This window comes from Ornithorhynchus anatinus, chromosome 13 (assembly GCF_004115215.2).
Source record: "Ornithorhynchus anatinus isolate Pmale09 chromosome 13, mOrnAna1.pri.v4, whole genome shotgun sequence".
Lineage (NCBI taxonomy): Eukaryota > Metazoa > Chordata > Mammalia > Monotremata > Ornithorhynchidae > Ornithorhynchus > Ornithorhynchus anatinus.
The window spans coordinates 5,880,758-5,897,632 of NC_041740.1; the positions used below are offsets into that span (position 1 = coordinate 5,880,758).

Sequence of the window (16,875 nt, forward strand, 5' to 3'; positions counted from 1 at the left end):
GACTAGAATTCGGGTTTCCTGAATCCCCAAGCAGGGAACAAAAGAACCCAATGTAGCAGAGCGGTGAAGTCCTGCAAGTAGCTGAATATCCTGTCCTCTGGATCCACAGGAGGAAAACAAGCAGATGGGAATCTGTGGTGCCAACCAAAGTTCAGGTTTGGACTAGCTGGGGTAGCAGAATCCCAAAGTGAGGATAGAAAGGGATGCTTAGGGGGTCTTCTTATAATAATGATGATGGTTTAAGCCCAATACTGTATTAAACACCAGAGTAGATAAACAGGACTGACAGACCCACAAGCGTTCATGATGTAAGAGGGAGGGAGAACAGGTATTTTTTTCCCCATATGACCATTATCATTTCCCCTATTAGCCTTCCCTTCTGCATCTCCTATACACTTGGATCTGCACCCTTTTAAATTTTCACCCCACCGCCAGCCCCACGGGGTGTATGTACATTGCCTCTTTCTGTACTTCATTTTAATGTCTGTCTTCCCCTCTGGACTGTAAGCATCTTGTGGGCACAAAATGTGTACACCAACTCGACTGTATCTAGTCCCCTGAGCACTTAGTACAGTGCTCTGCATGCAGTAAATGCTCAATAAATACTTTTGATGGATGAGGAAAATGAGACATAGAGACACACGACAGGCAAATTGTGAAACCTGAATTAGAACTCAGCCCTTCCGACTCCCAGACCCATGCTCTTTCCATAAGGGAAAACACTGCCTCCAGCCTTCTTCCCCCAGCACTTCCATCCTCCTTTACTATATTAGGGAGCATCTTAATCCATTCTTGAAAGATCCTTGGGGGAATGAGCTTTCTCATCTGTAATATCTACTGGCTCCTCCTGAGGAAAGGCTCAAGGTATAATTCATTGGTCCACTATCGGCTTTGTTACCTCAGCCTCAGGTTCTCCAGTTTGGTCCAGGGTGAGGTGGGTATGGGGGAGACTGGGGAGGCCCCCTGGACCTGTACTAGAATCTCAAGGTCTCATCCAAGCCCTTGTGTAAGCATAAAGAGATCTTGCAGTGACTCTCCCAACTCCTCAGGTTTCCAGCCTGGCATCTCCCCACTTGACAGTGACACCTGTTTCTTATAGTTCAGATCACTGTGATGTGAACCAAATGATTTGTTTGAAGCGAACTCCTGACTTGGAATGGACTTTAAGGATGATGATTTTTATTATTAATTGGTGATTTTTATTAATAGTAACAAAAATACGGATTATTCCTTTAGTAGAATTAAGCATTTGTGTGAAGTTTTTCCTTTTTTCCACATTGTTTTCAACCATCATTCTCAGTCCTATATATATATATACACATCTAGAGCTATGTATATTACATAAATGGATATAGATCTACATAGATATAGATCCATACCCAAATATGGGTAAATCCAGATACCCAAATCCAGATGTCTTTATCTCCTCCTAGGGGGTAATTTTCACCCATTCTCTATAGTAAACTTTAATTCTGCTTTCCTTTTGTTCCATTTCAAACACACAAGACTTCAGCTTGGAGAAGGGGTTAAGTATGAATGGAATCGTCAGTTCCTCTCTTTTCACAATTCTACTTTTAAACTAAGCTTACAGCTGATTAACACCTGAATTTGGCTGGTTAAGTAAACCACCGGGCAAAAATGGCTACTGAGAAATTTGTCGCAGACTTAATAACCTCTATGGATCCCCTATAGCTCGCAGTAATGAGTGAAATTAAATGTTCATTTGTATTTCCTTTGAATTCTAATTGAAAAGTATGTCATGCTGGAATTGCAAACCAATTATCCCCAGCCCACTTTGCTCCAAGAATCCCTCTCCCTTTTAGTTCAACCCTAAATGTTTGGGAACGTTATACATAGTCATGAGGACCTAGGTGAATCTAGCAGAAAATCCAGCTTGTGGAGCCCATTTGGAGTTAAGATTCCTACATCCCTTTAATGTTCAGTAGGTGGGGCTTAAATCTTTCGTACTGCATGATGAAAATCAACAGGAGAGCTTGACTTCCTCTTCCTAAGCAGAGAAGGATCTGAATAGGGCATTCCCGGATCAGTAGCCGATTCCTTTCCCATCCCTGGGAAAAGCTTGGGACAAACTAGCCTCCCTGGCACAGCTGCCCAGCATTTCACTCTTTTGTGTTTTCTGTGTGTGTGTGTGTGTGTGTGTGTGTTATACAGTCTCACCAGAGATCAAATGGAGCAGGGGGGAAATATCCCCGGTCCCAAAACCACATTTCACGGCTCACCTCGCATTCCTTCCATGTTTGCCGTGAGTCATCCCGGCCCTTCCGCCTCAAGTGACAATCCCCTCAGCTGGATGCTAGCCATCCACTGAGACCATTCAGAGGTGGTAATCGCTCTCTGATTCTCCTTACCCTGCCCTCACCCGCCTTTAATCAGAACCTTGTAGAAGGACACAATGAATAGCTGACAGTATGGAACGGGAATGCTGTCACATAATAGACATTTCAGAAAGTCTCTGTAATTTCTTTAATTGGTCAAACAACAGAGCACAAGGATAATAGCTTCAAGTACATTCTCATACATTATTTCAACAGGAATAGATATGTATTTCGTCATGAGCTGGTCTGCAGCAACCACTATGCGTACATTTTACACAAACTATTGCCAGTAGTCAAGCCCTGAAAATGAGACCCCTGGGCCGCACCTACAGTTTTGCAATCCAGTGAGAGGAGGCCTGAAGCTCCTGCCTATCTCAGAGCCGTGAGCTTCCTCGAACAAAGAGCTAGCTCCAAGTACTCACGAAGAAGGGCGATTCTTAGTATAAAGCTGTGAAGGCATTGTTCAAGGATGGAGTTGAAAAGGGACAGGATGGAGTGGAACAAGCAATGGAAACACAACACCAGATGGCGTAGCTGAAAGGACTGGTCATCCCCCAAGCAGCAGATGCTCCCCGGCCCGGGCTTCTGAGTTTAGGGCTGTTAGAGATATTCCAGCTGCTCCCCAAGTTGACTGGCGGAGGAACAGCTTCCTGGGAGCCAACACTATTTTAGCAAGGCGAAAAGCACTGAGGACCCACTACCACCGCTCGTGTTGGTGTCCCTTTCCCTGAAGAAACCCTCAATCTACCGGGGCTCGACGCTGGCACTCGACTGGGTTTGGCCAGGGAGAGAAAGGGGCCTCTGAGGAGAAGAGACAGAGAGGCAGGAGAGCGAACCTTGTCAGTATGGAGAGATCTCCCCCCCGCCCAGAAAATGCCTGTTTTTCCTACGGTCCAAGCTGACCCCGCTCTGGCACTTTGTGCAAGTGCGAGAGCCCTCTGGACCCCTTCCTAGCACGCGGCTGGACCTGGAAAATGGGAAATGGTGGGATTCCTGCGGGAAGACCCACAGCAGAGGCACAGCTCTGCCCCTCCCCCGGGGGCCGTTTCCTTTCCAGTCCCTGACACCGCCGGGGCCGGAGGCCACGAGCAGCGTGTGCTCCTGCCTGCACGTGTAGCTCCAGGGGGTGCCAGCGACTGGAAAGGGAGTCCAACTCCGGGCCCAGTCCTAGTTCAGATCTGGAACAACTGCAAGACAAACACGGCACATCTGAGCAAGGATGGATAAAAAGCCCAGACTCGGGCCAGAGAAGAGGACAAACATCACATTTCCCAGAGCCTGGGTTACCGCGCATTTACGGCCAATGAAGCGCCCACACAATTCGGTTCAGATTTACCATCCGCTCACACCTAATCTCAGCCCACATCCAGGCAGAGTTGAAATCCAAGCCCCAAACTGGGTGGGAGGCAGAGAACCCTTCACTTCACCCTTTCAGGTCCCGTTACCCTCACAAAGGGGAGGTGTCGAACACCTTCCATGCTGCCTCACACTGCAGTGGCCCGAGGCAGACAACCCCACTGCTGTAGATGCCGCAGCTCCCTGAGGCGGACGTCTGGCTCTGCTGCTACAGACACGGCAGCCGTCTCCGGCAGATGGCTCAAATTTCCCAGACACTGCAGCTGTCTGAGACAGCCCACTGCACTCCTCTGAGAAAAACAGCTCACAGCCACCAATAAGCACTGCAACCCGTAGCCCAGTGCACCGGTCCTCTAGCTGTCTCCAACTCTCTAGCTGGGCAGGGAACTCCTCCTCCTAGACACTGCCGCTGGAGTGGTTACTACAGCTTGAAAGGAAAACGGGCCTAGGTCATCTCTGGATCCGTCTCAGCTAGTAGCTTGGGGGGTGGGAGGGAGGGAAAAGGGCAACCGTCACCGAGACTCCTTCTTTCTGAGTCGGCCCTCCTAAAAAGGGCCGGAAGAGAATTGACCCTATCTTCCAAGGCAAATTCTCACCCTTGTCCCTGGTGAATTCCAAAGAGGGACAAGAGAGGAAGAGAGAATCCCCGTCGGTCAAGTCGGGTAGGAGGCAAATCCCACCCTGGAGGTAGTCTCAGCTCAGGGGTGGCGCTTGGTAGCGATATCGCTCAGGAGGGGGCCATCCTAGCCATGAAAACTCAGAAGTCCAGGTCGACCCATGGGAAGTCGGAAGGTATAAGATGGGGCCTATTTGGAAGAGCCAAACGGGGACGAAAGACCACAGGTAACCAAAACCGAGAATGACGACGGCCGAGAGGGAAGGAGGAGGCAACCCACTGAAACCTCTCTTGCAGATGTTCCTCTCTGCCACGCACATCCCATTTTGCCAGAGAGAGATTTAAAAAAGAAATCCCATGGGAGTGTAGAAACAGCTTCACAAAACAAACAGAAACAAATTTGAGGTTTCTCAAGAGATGAGAATAAACAAGTTGATTTGATGTATTTGGTTACCTACTTAAGTTCATCTGAATTCACAGTATAAACAACACATCTAAATATATAATATCGGAGACTCCTTTCAGTACCATGTTTCCTAAACAGATAAGCCAAAAGAAAAAAAAACCAAAAAACGGGCTGCAACGGGAACTCTTAGTTATTATATACTAACCAGACTGTGCATGGCACATTTTATTTCTATAAAACTATTAAAACTATTACAAAATATTCAAAAATACATTTTAGTAAATTTACAGCAGTTATTTCTCATTTTATTAATGCAAAACATCCTTTTTTTGTTTTTTCTCTGTACAAACTACAGGCCCCATCCTCGCGGGCTCATCACCGTGTGCGCTTTTCAAAAAATATTATTTTCTAATAAATCTTTGAAGTTAAAAATAACGAAGTTCTTGCGGTCTGCAAATCAAAAGCGTGTGTAACAGTCTTGACTTCCAAGAAGGTGGCCAGATAGCGTTGACAAAGCAAATGTCGAACCGTGAAGACAATACCGGAGATGGCGTTACAATTGAAACTAGTTAAATTAAAATAATATATTCTCATATTTTACACTATTTCAAAAAACGAAATGTAATTCAGTTAAGTATTGATCTCTCAAAAAATCTAATTTACAATTCTGCGTATAAAAATATAATTTATGGACCCCCCATGAAGCATGTCTCTGTGTACATCCGCTTGAAAGCAGGAGCGATGCGGAGGCGGAACGGAGAGGACGGAATTTTGCTTTCTGAAAGTCAGGACGCGCGGGACGTGTAGAAAAATAGACTCTGAGCAGTTTCGCTTGGCCTCACAAAATAATTATTTTTCCCCCTGTGAGTGCAGTTCGCGTGATAATAAATTATCCCAGAAACAAACTATTTAAGGCTCTTGAAGGTCCGGTTCATATCATTTAAAACATCTATTCGGATACCAAACAAATAAATATCCAGGAGAGGAGGAGGAGGAGGGGGAAAAGGACGACGACGACGACGAAAGAAAGCCAAACACAACGACCAAAATAAACCAACCACGACAACGGAGTTAAAAACTAAACTAAACACCACACCTTCCCGGGGTCTTTCGTTCCTTAAGGTCTACTTTGGACTGTCCTACTCTGGTGGTTCTGTCTGTCTGTCTGTCTGTCTGCATGATGATGATTTATTCTTATCGTAAGGAAGGGAGGGACGGAGTCCCGTCCCGTGCTCGCCGGCCGTGGCTCGCTGAGCCGCCGCGGGCTTTTTTCAGCTGGACTTGACGGCCACGCCCAGGGGGTGCAGCGCCTCACCGTCCAGCAGCCAGGTGCCGATCTGGTAGAGCAGCTGCGAGTACCAGTGGATGCCGGCGGCGGGGGCGTCCGGGGCGCCGGGCAGCCCGGGCCCCTGGGCCGCGCCCCCCGGGAGCAGAGCGCTCAGCAGAGCGTGCGCCAGCCGAAACGGGGCGAAGGCCCAGTGCGCCCAGCTGTGCTCCTCGATGACGGCGTAGCAGGAGGCCAGCACCCGGTTGATGAGGATGGTGCCCTGCGCGGTGAGCGGCGCGTAGGCCCCCGACGCCTCCTCCCTGAGCGACACGCTGTGCACGGCGGCGGGCAGCAGCCGCCGGGCCCCGCCCCGCTCCTCCACCACGTAGACCCAGTGGCCCGGCCGCACCCGGCTGGCGAAGAGCGCCCTGCGGCCTCCGGCGCCCCCTGGCGGCGGCGGCGGCGGCGGCGGCGGCCTCGGCTCCTGCCACGGCCGCCGGCGGGAGGCGAGCTGCGGCTGCGCGGCGGGCGGCGGCGGCGGCGGCGGCGGCAGCTTCGGAGGCGGCGGCGGCGGCCAGTCCCGCGACTCGTTGTGCGGCGCCACGAAGAGCAGGTGCGCCGCCGTCAGCAGCAGCCGCTCCCGGGGCTCCCGCGTCTCGATGACGTAGAACACCTTCTTGGCGCCGTCCTCGCGGTCCAGGAAGGCCAGGAAGTCGCTGTACAGCAGCCGGCCCTGGTCGTCGGCCGCCAGCACCCGGTCGCCGGGGCTCAGGTCCTTCACCAGCTTGGTGCCGCCCTGCTCCAGGTGCACCGTGGCCGAGCCGGGGAAGCAGCCGCCGGATTTGGCGGCCACCGAGTTCTCTGCCGGGGGCGGGCGAGAGGAAGGGAGAGGGCCCGGTCAGGCGGGGCCGGGGGGACGAGAAGGGAGGGCCGCCCGCCCGCCCGCCCCCCGTCAACCCCCTTCGGGGCTGGTTCGCGCCGTCGCCCCCCGAGCCGGCCTCCCCGCCCCGGTGCCCGGCGGAGGCCCCGCCGCCGTGTTCGCCCCTCCGTGGTGCCCGGGGGGAGGAACGGCGCTCTGCACCTCGTGGGCGCTCACTCCGCGCTCCCGAATGAATGGAGGACGGCCTAGAGGAGTCGTAGCGACTCGACGGGCGGGCCAGGGAACGGGCAGAGGTGTGAAAAAAGCCGGCCTCCTTTGGGCTCCCCGATTAAAATCCCATAAGGGGTCTGCATTGTCGTTGCGATTCCTCGAATAACGGGGAGACGCTCTTGCGAGAGAGGACACTTCCATTAATTCTCCCCCCCCGCCCCCAAACACACACTTCCCTCCTGACTCTGTCGCGCTCTCTCCCGCTCTCCCCACCCCCCCACCCCACTATTTGCTCAGGTGCAGGAACCCCTATGTGCCAATTCACACACATACTCTCCAAAAACCCAAGTCCTCACAAGCTCTATTTGCTCAGCAGAAGCCACTTTTCCAAGACACTTCAAGATGTGTATTTGAATTTTAAATGGAGGAGCTTGCTCTAAGGACTGGCCGCAGCCCCTCGCTCTCTGTCTGGCTCTGTCCTGATGACAATAATTCGGGCCTTCGGGGTGGAGGGAAGAGAGAAAAGAATTGGTGGGGGGAGGGGGCGGAGGGGAGGGGGCACTGAAACTCTTCTTTGCATTCCAATCTCCGGGATCATACTTTTCGCAAATAGAGATCGAGATAAAGAATCTTCCTGCCGGAATTATAGGGGAGGGGGAATGGAGGTGGGGGGGCGAGGGGGGCCCGCTAATCTTCTCATCAGCTTCTCCGTCATGAAACGGGCGTCTGACCATTCGAAACCGGCTCTAGCCCCCGGTATGCGACCCCGGGCTCTTGAAAACCCATGTAGTACAGTCACACGACCCTTCCTGACACGCACTAAATATTGCCCCCAAACCCCAAGTGTGTTCGGAATTTCAATGAGGAGCTTTAAGTTCCTCGGAATTCTTCCTTCCCCCATGAAAGATTCCCCCAAGATGGATTACCGCTGTTCATTTGGGAGAGGGTTGCAAGCTTCATCCCACCCTCGGAGGGACACTTTGGAGGAGGGATGTGGGGAAATAGAGGGTGGCGAGGGGGAGAGAGAGATGGAATAAAGGGTGGTGGGATTTTTCCCGCTCCAACCAGAGGTCCCAGCATGGCTCGGGAACGATTACTATCTCCCGCAGGTGTCTCTCCCCGCCCCTCAAATTCCCCACTGGTTTCCCTCTTTCCCTCTCCCCCAATTTCCAAAAGTGTTACCTGAGAGTTTCCGGCTTCCACCCTCCCCTCCGCCTCCCGAATGAGATTTCCAGCGTCTCTCTGGGCAGGAAACGTGCCTACCAACTTTGTTGTACTCTCCCAAGCGCTTACTACAGTGCTCCGCGCCCAGTAAGTGCTCAGTAAGTACCCTTCATTGGTGATTCTCTTTCCTGCGGAGCTTATCCCCGTAATAGAGTTTCCCCCCTTTTCTGTTGCTACGGAGAGCCCATTATTTTCTCTTACCACTAAGTGTTTCTTGACACTTCCAAAGTGTCTCTCGACTAAAGGATGCCATTAAAACATAGTTTAGGTGCCCACGACCAAAGCGGGGCGGTGGAGAAAACATCCCCTCCGGAATTCACTGTGAACTGTTTAGCTACACGCGCCAACTTATGCTGAGAGATAAAGGGACCTCAACCGATTCGGAATATTTAGGGGAAGGTTTGGAGTCAGGATTTTCATCTCCCGCCTCTCTTCTTCCTAGTTATTCCTTGTCTGCAACAGTATGTGGCGTTGCAAGCCCAGGAAAGGAAGGGGGGGAAAAAAAGGAAGGAAGAACCTCCACCCGGGGATATACCACAAGATGAAATCAACTTTCTTGGCCCGCACCCCCGGCAGGAGGTAATTCTAGCCGGGCTAATAATAATAATAGCGGCTTCCGAGCGTGCGGCCATCCAGATGTTTGGAAGCGGGGACTGTAGTGTTTATTGCGCGCCTAGTAGGGCTGTTCTGTTTATTTAGTTAGTTTAAAATCCACAGGCGCGCAGCGGTGGGTTGATAGAAACTCTAGCGAGCACCGACCTTGGATCCTGGGTCTGGCTAGAGGCAGGGGGGTTGTTGATTGCGGAGGGGGGCTAGGATGGGGGGAAGAACCTCTAAAATAAAACGGAAAGGGCCCCAGGCGAAAACTCCAGTTTGACCCTTTCCCCTCCCCCGGCGGTGGTGGAGCGTGGTTAGCGGCCTGATTTCCTGCCCAGGGAAACCCCTCAGAGCCCCCGGCCCCTCTCAGCAGCCTCTGCACCCGGGGAACACCCCTGTCCACGGCTCGGGTCCCATCCACGGCTCGGGTCCCATTTGAGGAGGCCCCAGGAAAGGCTCAGAAAGGCCCGGTCTGAGCCCGGCATTCGCAGCGGAGCCCGAAGGGGAAGCGAGGGCCCATCTCCAGCGTGACTTAGTGGAAAGAGCCCGGGCTTGGGAGTCAGAGGGCCTGGGTTCAAATCCCGCCTCCGCCACCTGTCTGCTGTGCGATCCTGGGCAAGTCACTTAACCTCTCTATGCCTGTCACCTCCTATAGGGGTGAAGACCGTGAACCCCAGGTGGGACAACCTTGCATCCTCCCCAGCGCTTAGAACAATGCTGGGCACGTAGTAAGCGCCCAACAAATACCGTTATTATTATTCTTCCTTCCCCAGGGGGCACAGAGTCCCCGGCTCGGAGCGGCCACCGCAGGGCGGGTGGGTGGATTGTCGCCTCCGGGGTCGGGGGCTCCCTGGGGAGGGGGCAAGGACGGGGACGGAGAGACCGACCCCCCCCACCTCCCAGGTCCCCCCTTACCGGCTTTGACGGAGCAGTGGATGTGGGCTTTGGACTCGTAGTAGACCCAGTCGAAGCCGGCCTCCACGGCCAGGCGGGCAAGCATGCCGTACTTGCTGCGGTCGCGGTCGGAGGTGGTGATGTCCACCGCGCGGCCCTCGTAGTGTAGCGACTCCTCCGAGTGGTGGCCGTCCTCGTCCCAGCCCTCCGTCACCCGCAGCTTCACCCCGGGCCACTGGTTCATCACCGAGATGGCCAGAGCGTTCAGTTTGTCCTTGCATCGCTGCAGAGACAAGGGGGCGGGGTGGGGGGGAGGGGAGACACGAAGGGATTTCCTCTTTATTGCTGTACTGTATTTTCCAAGCGCTTAGTACAGTGCTCTGCACACAGTAAGCGCTCAATAACTACGACCGAATGAATAGGGGGTGGGATGGTCGAAAGGATGGGGCGCTTCCCGGGGAATTCATCCCTGCCCCGCACCTTTGTAAATTGCACCTTCCATGGCCACCACTAACCCCTCCCCACCCCCCCAATCGCATACCCTCAATACCCACCCCTCCCCACCACTCTCTGCGAAGCGCAAAGCCCGCAGAGGGGAGAAGATCCCGCAGCCCGGATAAAGTTGGAAGGGAGCTGGGGGCGCTTAGGGGGTACCCCCTGAGTGCAGGATGGGCGGGCACCTGGGATCCTGCCCCACTTGGGGGAGGGTCTAAACATCCGACCCCTGCTCGGTTCCCGCAATCCGGCGGGCCTGTGGGGTGGTGGATCCGGGGACCGGGTTCGGGGGACAAGGGGGGCGTGGGGACCCGTTCCCTTTCCACCGGCTGCTGCGGGAGCGCCGGCCGCGCTAGCTCATTGGGGATATCGGCAGTTTCTTCAAGGATTTCACACTCAGGGCCCTAGTTTTCCCTTTCCGCGGGGAAATGCTCCTGAGCCCTCACGCTGGCCAGGCTCCCCATCCACCAGCTCCACCTTGGTCTGCTCCAGACTGCTCTAACTCCAGGCATCTGGGAGAGACCCCGGGACCCCCAGGAAAATACCTCTTTCCCTGGACTTCTCCCAATCCTAAATTTTCAGCTGGGTCCCACCAGAGTCCTGGGCCCAGAAACTGTGTGTTACAGGGGTTTGAAAATTACAGGACCTGTTGTTTGCAGAGGAAAAGCGACCACTTATCCCATTCCCTTCCCTTTTCTCTCCCCTAAAGGCCCCCTCCCCACAATCCTCACTCCCACTAGCCAGTTAAAGGTAAAAAAAAAAAAGAAAGACCCTCAAAAAACAAGAGGGGGGAGTGAGCTGATAGCAAAGGTGGTTGGATTTTTTTAAAGCAAAAGCAATCAGGTGAGTTATAATTTTCAATATGGGCCAGGGCTGGGATAACAAACATTCTTTATCTGGAGGGCCACATTCTTTTTACTCCATGGAGTTCTTTTCTGCCTGGGTTTTCTGCGGTCTGATTGTGTTTCTTGTTTTCTTTAACCTGTTCCCTTCCTCCTCTCTTGTTTCCTTGGCCAGAGTTAGAATGGTGTCCGGCAAGTTTGGAGAAGCAAACCTAAGAGGTTAAGTGTGTGTGTGTCTGTGTGTGTCTGTGTGTGTGAAGAGAGAGAGAGAGAGAGAGTAGCAGATAGGGAGAAGGATGGAGGTGGGGGATGGGAGAGAGTAGTGAAGGGAAGAAGCAGGGCAGGGGCAGGCTGCCTAGGTTATTGCCTTCCAGCCTCAGCCTCTGTAGACTTCCTGGTGAAAAACACTTCATTTTCGGGTGGGGGGAATGAACGGGAGCGTTTCTGAATCTAAAATTCTCAGGCTTGGCCTCTTACTTCCATGAGATTTTAAGACAACTGATAGGGAAAATGCCAAGTGGGACTGGGAAGAGTGGGGAAGGAAAAAGGGTTTTGGCCTGGAGGTATCACCCCTTGTAACTGGGGAAGAGAAGGAGGGAGAGAGGACTAAAAGCTGCTGCTGCTGCCGCTGCTGCTGCTGCTATGACTGTAAGCTCCTTGTGGTCAGGGAAAATGTTTTGTGCTTCTTTTGTACTTTCCCAAGCACTTAGTATGGCATCTAGTAGGTGCTCGATATATACCATGACTACCTCTGCCAGGACATGATCGGTCTTATCCAGGGCAGGTCTCCCCAAGGCAGTACCAATATGTAAAACCGCACACCACAAAGGGCCCTCTGACAGCACCAAGTGGACAGGGGCAAGGTGAAAGGGGAGAAGAGACAGAGAGGAGAAGGAGAAAGCAGAGAAGCCCCAGCTCATACTATTCCTGCTGCCTTCCTTCTAAGGGGACGTGACATGATTGCTTAAGAGGAAAAGTTCACTTGTGTGTTTGGCAGCAATAAAAAAGGCAATATAGTTATGGGAGTTAAACATAAAACAAAACAAAACAAAAAAAACACCAGAAAGCAGGCCACTGCTCGTTTTGGGTGAGGTCACTAGAAGGATGCATTGCATTTACGTGAAAATCAATCACCGACCAGAGGTGGTTTATAGCTGAGGTGGAGAGGGGGAAAGGAGTCCAAATTCTGACACCCCCCCCTTCCATCCCTCCCCCACGAATTCAGCCCAAAGCTCATCTCTTCCACATTCAGTCCCTCCTCCCTTGCCTTCTTCCTTGTAGGAAACTACAAGGAAAGTGAAACATTAAACAGTCTCAGGGACAACAATGAAAGGAGGGAGAGCTATCCAAGGCCGCGTCCCTCGGAAATTAAGAAATCCACACGGAGGAAGACGGCAGTGAGGACTGGGACACGCACGCTTACACACACACACACACAGATTGAGAGAGATCTTGCTTTTAGCTTTCCGCCTTTCCTCCTGATCTTCCCCTCCCCCGTCCCAGTATATCAGCAGAAATTCTTTCTGGCAAAAGGAAGTTACCACCTCCTCGTGAAGGACTCTCTCCTCTATACCGGCTGAGCTGGATTGTCAGAGTCAAAAGCCGTGAAGCCCAGACTATTTATTAATTCATTGGGTCGTGTGCCACGAATCAAGCCCAATTCTGTTCAGCCACCGTGAAGCCCAGCAGGGCTGCCTCGGCGCAGGCTTTTGTGTTGGCGGAGGCAAAGTTGTTCAACAAGCCCCCTTTCTCTGCCAAGCTCCCTAATCTCTTCACAAATGAATCGCTCGGAGGAAGCACTTAGCAGGTACCTGTCACTATAAACAGCCGGGTGGGCTTCGCCCTATACCCAAACCCCCCAACCCCACCAAGCCTGCCCCACCTCTGCCTCTCCCACCCCCAAACCAACAGGAAGTACATTTTTTTTTTTAATGTGTCGGCTTCATGTCCCTCCCTGGACACCCCCTCCTGCCCCCACTTGCTATTGTCACCTCAAAGTTTGGACCTGCCCTGCCCGAGCCTGAACACGTGTATGTGTGCGTGTGTGCGTTTCTCTCTTCCCTCCAGTTAATATTAACCAGCAGCTAATGCATTCAAGAACTGCCCTGAAAGTTTAACAGTTCCATTCGGGGAAGATCTGGCCATGGTTGAAGGACTTGTGAAGTAGTCACAGAGAAGAAAAAAAAAGAAAAGAAAAAGTCATGCATTTGAGAGCAGAACGCGGGGTTATAACAGGGGAGGAAACACGTTAAAGGCCTGGACGACCCTGAAGACCACTGGGCGTTTCTTTACCTTTGAGGCAATCCCGCCCCTCAATTCTCCACCTCTGGATCATTAAGATCCAATGTCCCTTCTCCTTCCCTCCAACACATACCCTTGCTCACACACAGACGTGTATGTACATGTGTGTGGAGCTGGTTCTTAATGGACAGGGGGCATGAATCTGATTTCTAGCTCTTCACCCCCCCGCCCTTCCTGGGCCGGGGCAGTTTTACGCGTCTGCTGTCACCCACTCTACCCCCAGCCCCCAACTCCATTGTGCTGGAAACGGGAATAGTCACTGGGGGGGGGGGGGGAACTATTTGTTTTCGTCCGTTCGTCTGAGGGAAGTTGACAGAAGGTCAGAAGTTCAAATGCTGCCAGCTAATGCGGCGAGAGTGGCAATCCGTGTAGCAGGCACAGCACTGAATTCCCAGGGAAGGGCAGCCACGCAGGGAGGGGAGGGCGGGGGGTGGGGGGGGGGAGAGAGACAGGCAGACCCACGAGCAACCCCGAGGCTGCAGTGAAGGAGAAAGAAGACACACTTACACCACTCCCGCTACAACATAGTCTGCGGGCTTCCTCTCCAGCCATTCACCCGGCTCTTTAAAACATCATTACCACACCTCTGCCCCTCCCCCCTTTCCTTCTTGTTCTCCCCCCTCTCAGTTTTATTTAATTACTATTGCTGCTGTTATTATTTTGTTAATTCACAGGCCGGGGCGGGGGGGGGATTCTATGGGAGTGGAGGAGATAAATATCTTCTACCCTCCCTCCTCCGCCGCCGCCCCGCCCCCATCCCCTCCCGGGTCTTAGCAGCAGTCGCAGCCACAGCAGCAGCCGCCTCAGCCTCCGCCGTCTTAAAAAGGATACGGACTGAAACCCTAGCCGTTGCGATCGATAAAGGAGGAGTAAGTGGAGCTGAAAATGCGTCTGACTTGGTGCTCGGCTCGGCCGCCTCGCAGCTCTCAGTGCGGCGGGGATGACCGAGGGCCCTAAGCGGAGAAGCGGGGGGCTGTCTGGGTGTGGGTGCCTCTCCGTCGCTGGGTCTCGGACAGACATCCTGCAAAGCGTGCTCAGACTCCCCCGCCCTCCGTTACCCCGTTTTCTCCCGCTCGGTTTACCGGGCTGGGAAACTCCCTCCCCACGCAGCCATCGCCGCGCGCGCTGTGGCCTGTGCGGATTTAATTGAGGCTCGCGCTTCAATCTGGCCCAGGAGCGCGCGTCAACACTCCTAGGTACAGTAAGATTTAAGGTGGTCGGGAAGAGATCCTGGAGGAAGAGGACCGAGAAGACACACACACACACCCCTTTACACCTAGACTCTCACCCCCCCCATCCCGAAACGTCTATCAAAAGACTTAGCCATGCCCCCCTCCTTTCCCTCCTCTTCCTCCCCCAAAGAAAATCAGGTCAAAGAATAGAGGGAATGGGAAAAAGGCAGTCTCCTCTGGACCCCTCTCCTCTCCCAGCCGGTGGCTTCTCCAGCAGCATCGCCTTCCCCGGCACAAAGGTGGGACTTCATATTTTAATAGGGCAACGCCGGCGATGCTGACCTACATTGGCAGGAAACCCATTTTCCACATTTAGTCGTCGCTTAGAGATCCAGGGAGTTTCAGAAACTCCGGCACTGAGAGCGGATTCGCTGCCCAGACCTCTCGGGAGGGGGAGGGGGAAGAAGGGAATGTTTGTTTTGCGCTTTTAAAAAAAAATGCCTAAAATGGTTCCGCATTCCATCTATTCTCCTTCTCCCCGTTCCTCACCCCCCACCTTCCAATATTTATTCGGTTGTAATTCTTGTTCCATCTGATTTAAAACTGGCGCGATGCAGTGGTAATAAGTTGTAAGTCTCCCCCCCCCAACACACACACACACACACACACACACCCCAACACACACCCCGACGGAGGTACCCGGGGCACCCGGAGAGAAAGACAGCTAGAGCATCCTTAAAGAAATATCAATATATTCACGCTCGGACGAGCACCATTGCAAATGATGGGATTGCAATGCAAGCTATGTAATGCAGAAACGGAAGAGCAGTAGCCGCCGCCGCCTTTTGTGAGGTCAGTTCCCCCCCACCCTCCCAGTTTACCGAATTAAGAATTCGTCGGGCGCTAAGTGAGAAGGTGGTGGGGTGGGATGGGATGGATTGAGAAATCATGGTGATTGAATAGAGGAAAACTCTGAGATTGGAGAGCCGATGTCCAGGGGCTGCCTCTGTAACCTGGGGGGCTGGGGAGGGGAGGTAGGGTGGCTTGACGGTCACTTGGGGGGGTTCCCCGCCGCCCTCTCTACCTACCCTCCTCCTCACCCCTCCGGCAACACACCGAATCCATCTCAGAATGTCCTACCCCGACAAGCTAAGCCCTGTCCTCCAAGCTGCGGGGAAATGACGGGCTGGTACAGGACTAAGGACTATCGCCCCAGCAAAATAAAAACAAAATCAATGCAGTCAAAGCAGAGCGTCCCCTTCGAGCCTACCGCACCCCACCGCCTCGCAAACTTCTCAGGGTGCACACCTAAAACACATCAGTGGAAGGAGAAGAAGAAGAAGAAGAAGAAGGGGGTGGATTGGAAAGGATAGGGGTGGGGAGCAAAGGTGGGGAGAGAAGGAAGAAGGAGGCTACTTTTCAATCAGACTAAAAACAGAGGCTCGGTATGGGATAGCTGCGTTACACGTTTTCTTTTCTGGTCTTTTCTCTCGCTCTCTCTCTCTCTTTTTTTTAAAGAAACACAAATGCCACATCGCAGGCTTCTACCTGAGTCATCAGCCGATCCGCTCCCGTGTTCTCTTCATCCTTAAATATAATGTCAGGGTTGTAATTGGGGGTGAGTTCTTTAAATCGCTCGGAGTTTCTGGTGATCTTCCCTTCGTATCTTCCACTGGCCCCTAGGGTCTTCTCTGCCACATTGGGGATAAACTGCTTGTAGGCTAAAGGGGTCAGCTTTTTGGGGTGTCTCCTCTTCCCAAACCCCCTGCCGGGTCCGCACGCCAGCCCCGAGGAGATCAAAAGAGCCGAGAAGAGGACCAGCAGCAGAAATCTCGCCAGCAGTAGCATCTCGTCCATTGAATCCAGTTACTTCAAAGCTCCGTGTGTGTGCGTGTGTGTGTGTGTCTGCGTCTGTGTGTGTATGTGTGTGTCTGAGTGTGTGAGTGTGTGTGGGTGTGTATGTCTGGCTGTCTCCCCGGATCGCTCTCCTCTCCTCTTTCCCTCTCTCTTTCCCTCTCTCCTTCTCTTTCACTCTCTCTCCTTATACGCCCTCGCCTGCTTGCCGATTCCTTCAACTATCCACCGATCCCTATCGAGACAGGTGCTGAAATGGCAGGCTGTAGGTCGCTGATAACGGAACACATCGGAGTTGGGTCGCGAGAAAGCAATCAAGAGACAAAAAGCGGCTGATTTTAATGGTAGCAAGCCTAGAGACGCTTGTGAGAGAAGCCTGCCTTTAGTACTATATTATAGCTGGCAGCGCCCGTATCTGATTGGCC

The 16,875-nt window shown here is 53.0% G+C and overlaps 1 protein-coding gene across 1 annotated transcript; it reads right to left on the reverse strand.

Annotated features, from left to right (window-relative positions):
• Positions 1-2,470: 2,470 nt before the first annotated feature.
• SHH (sonic hedgehog signaling molecule) lies at positions 2,471-16,544 on the reverse strand. Its single transcript, XM_029077267.2, has 3 exons — positions 16,145-16,544; positions 9,808-10,069; positions 2,471-6,842 (listed from the first exon to the last, which is right to left on the reverse strand). The coding sequence occupies exons 1-3, from the start codon at positions 16,451-16,453 to the stop codon at positions 5,986-5,988; spliced, it is 1,428 nt and encodes a 475-aa protein (XP_028933100.1). The 5' UTR covers positions 16,454-16,544; the 3' UTR covers positions 2,471-5,985.
• Positions 16,545-16,875: the final 331 nt, after the last annotated feature.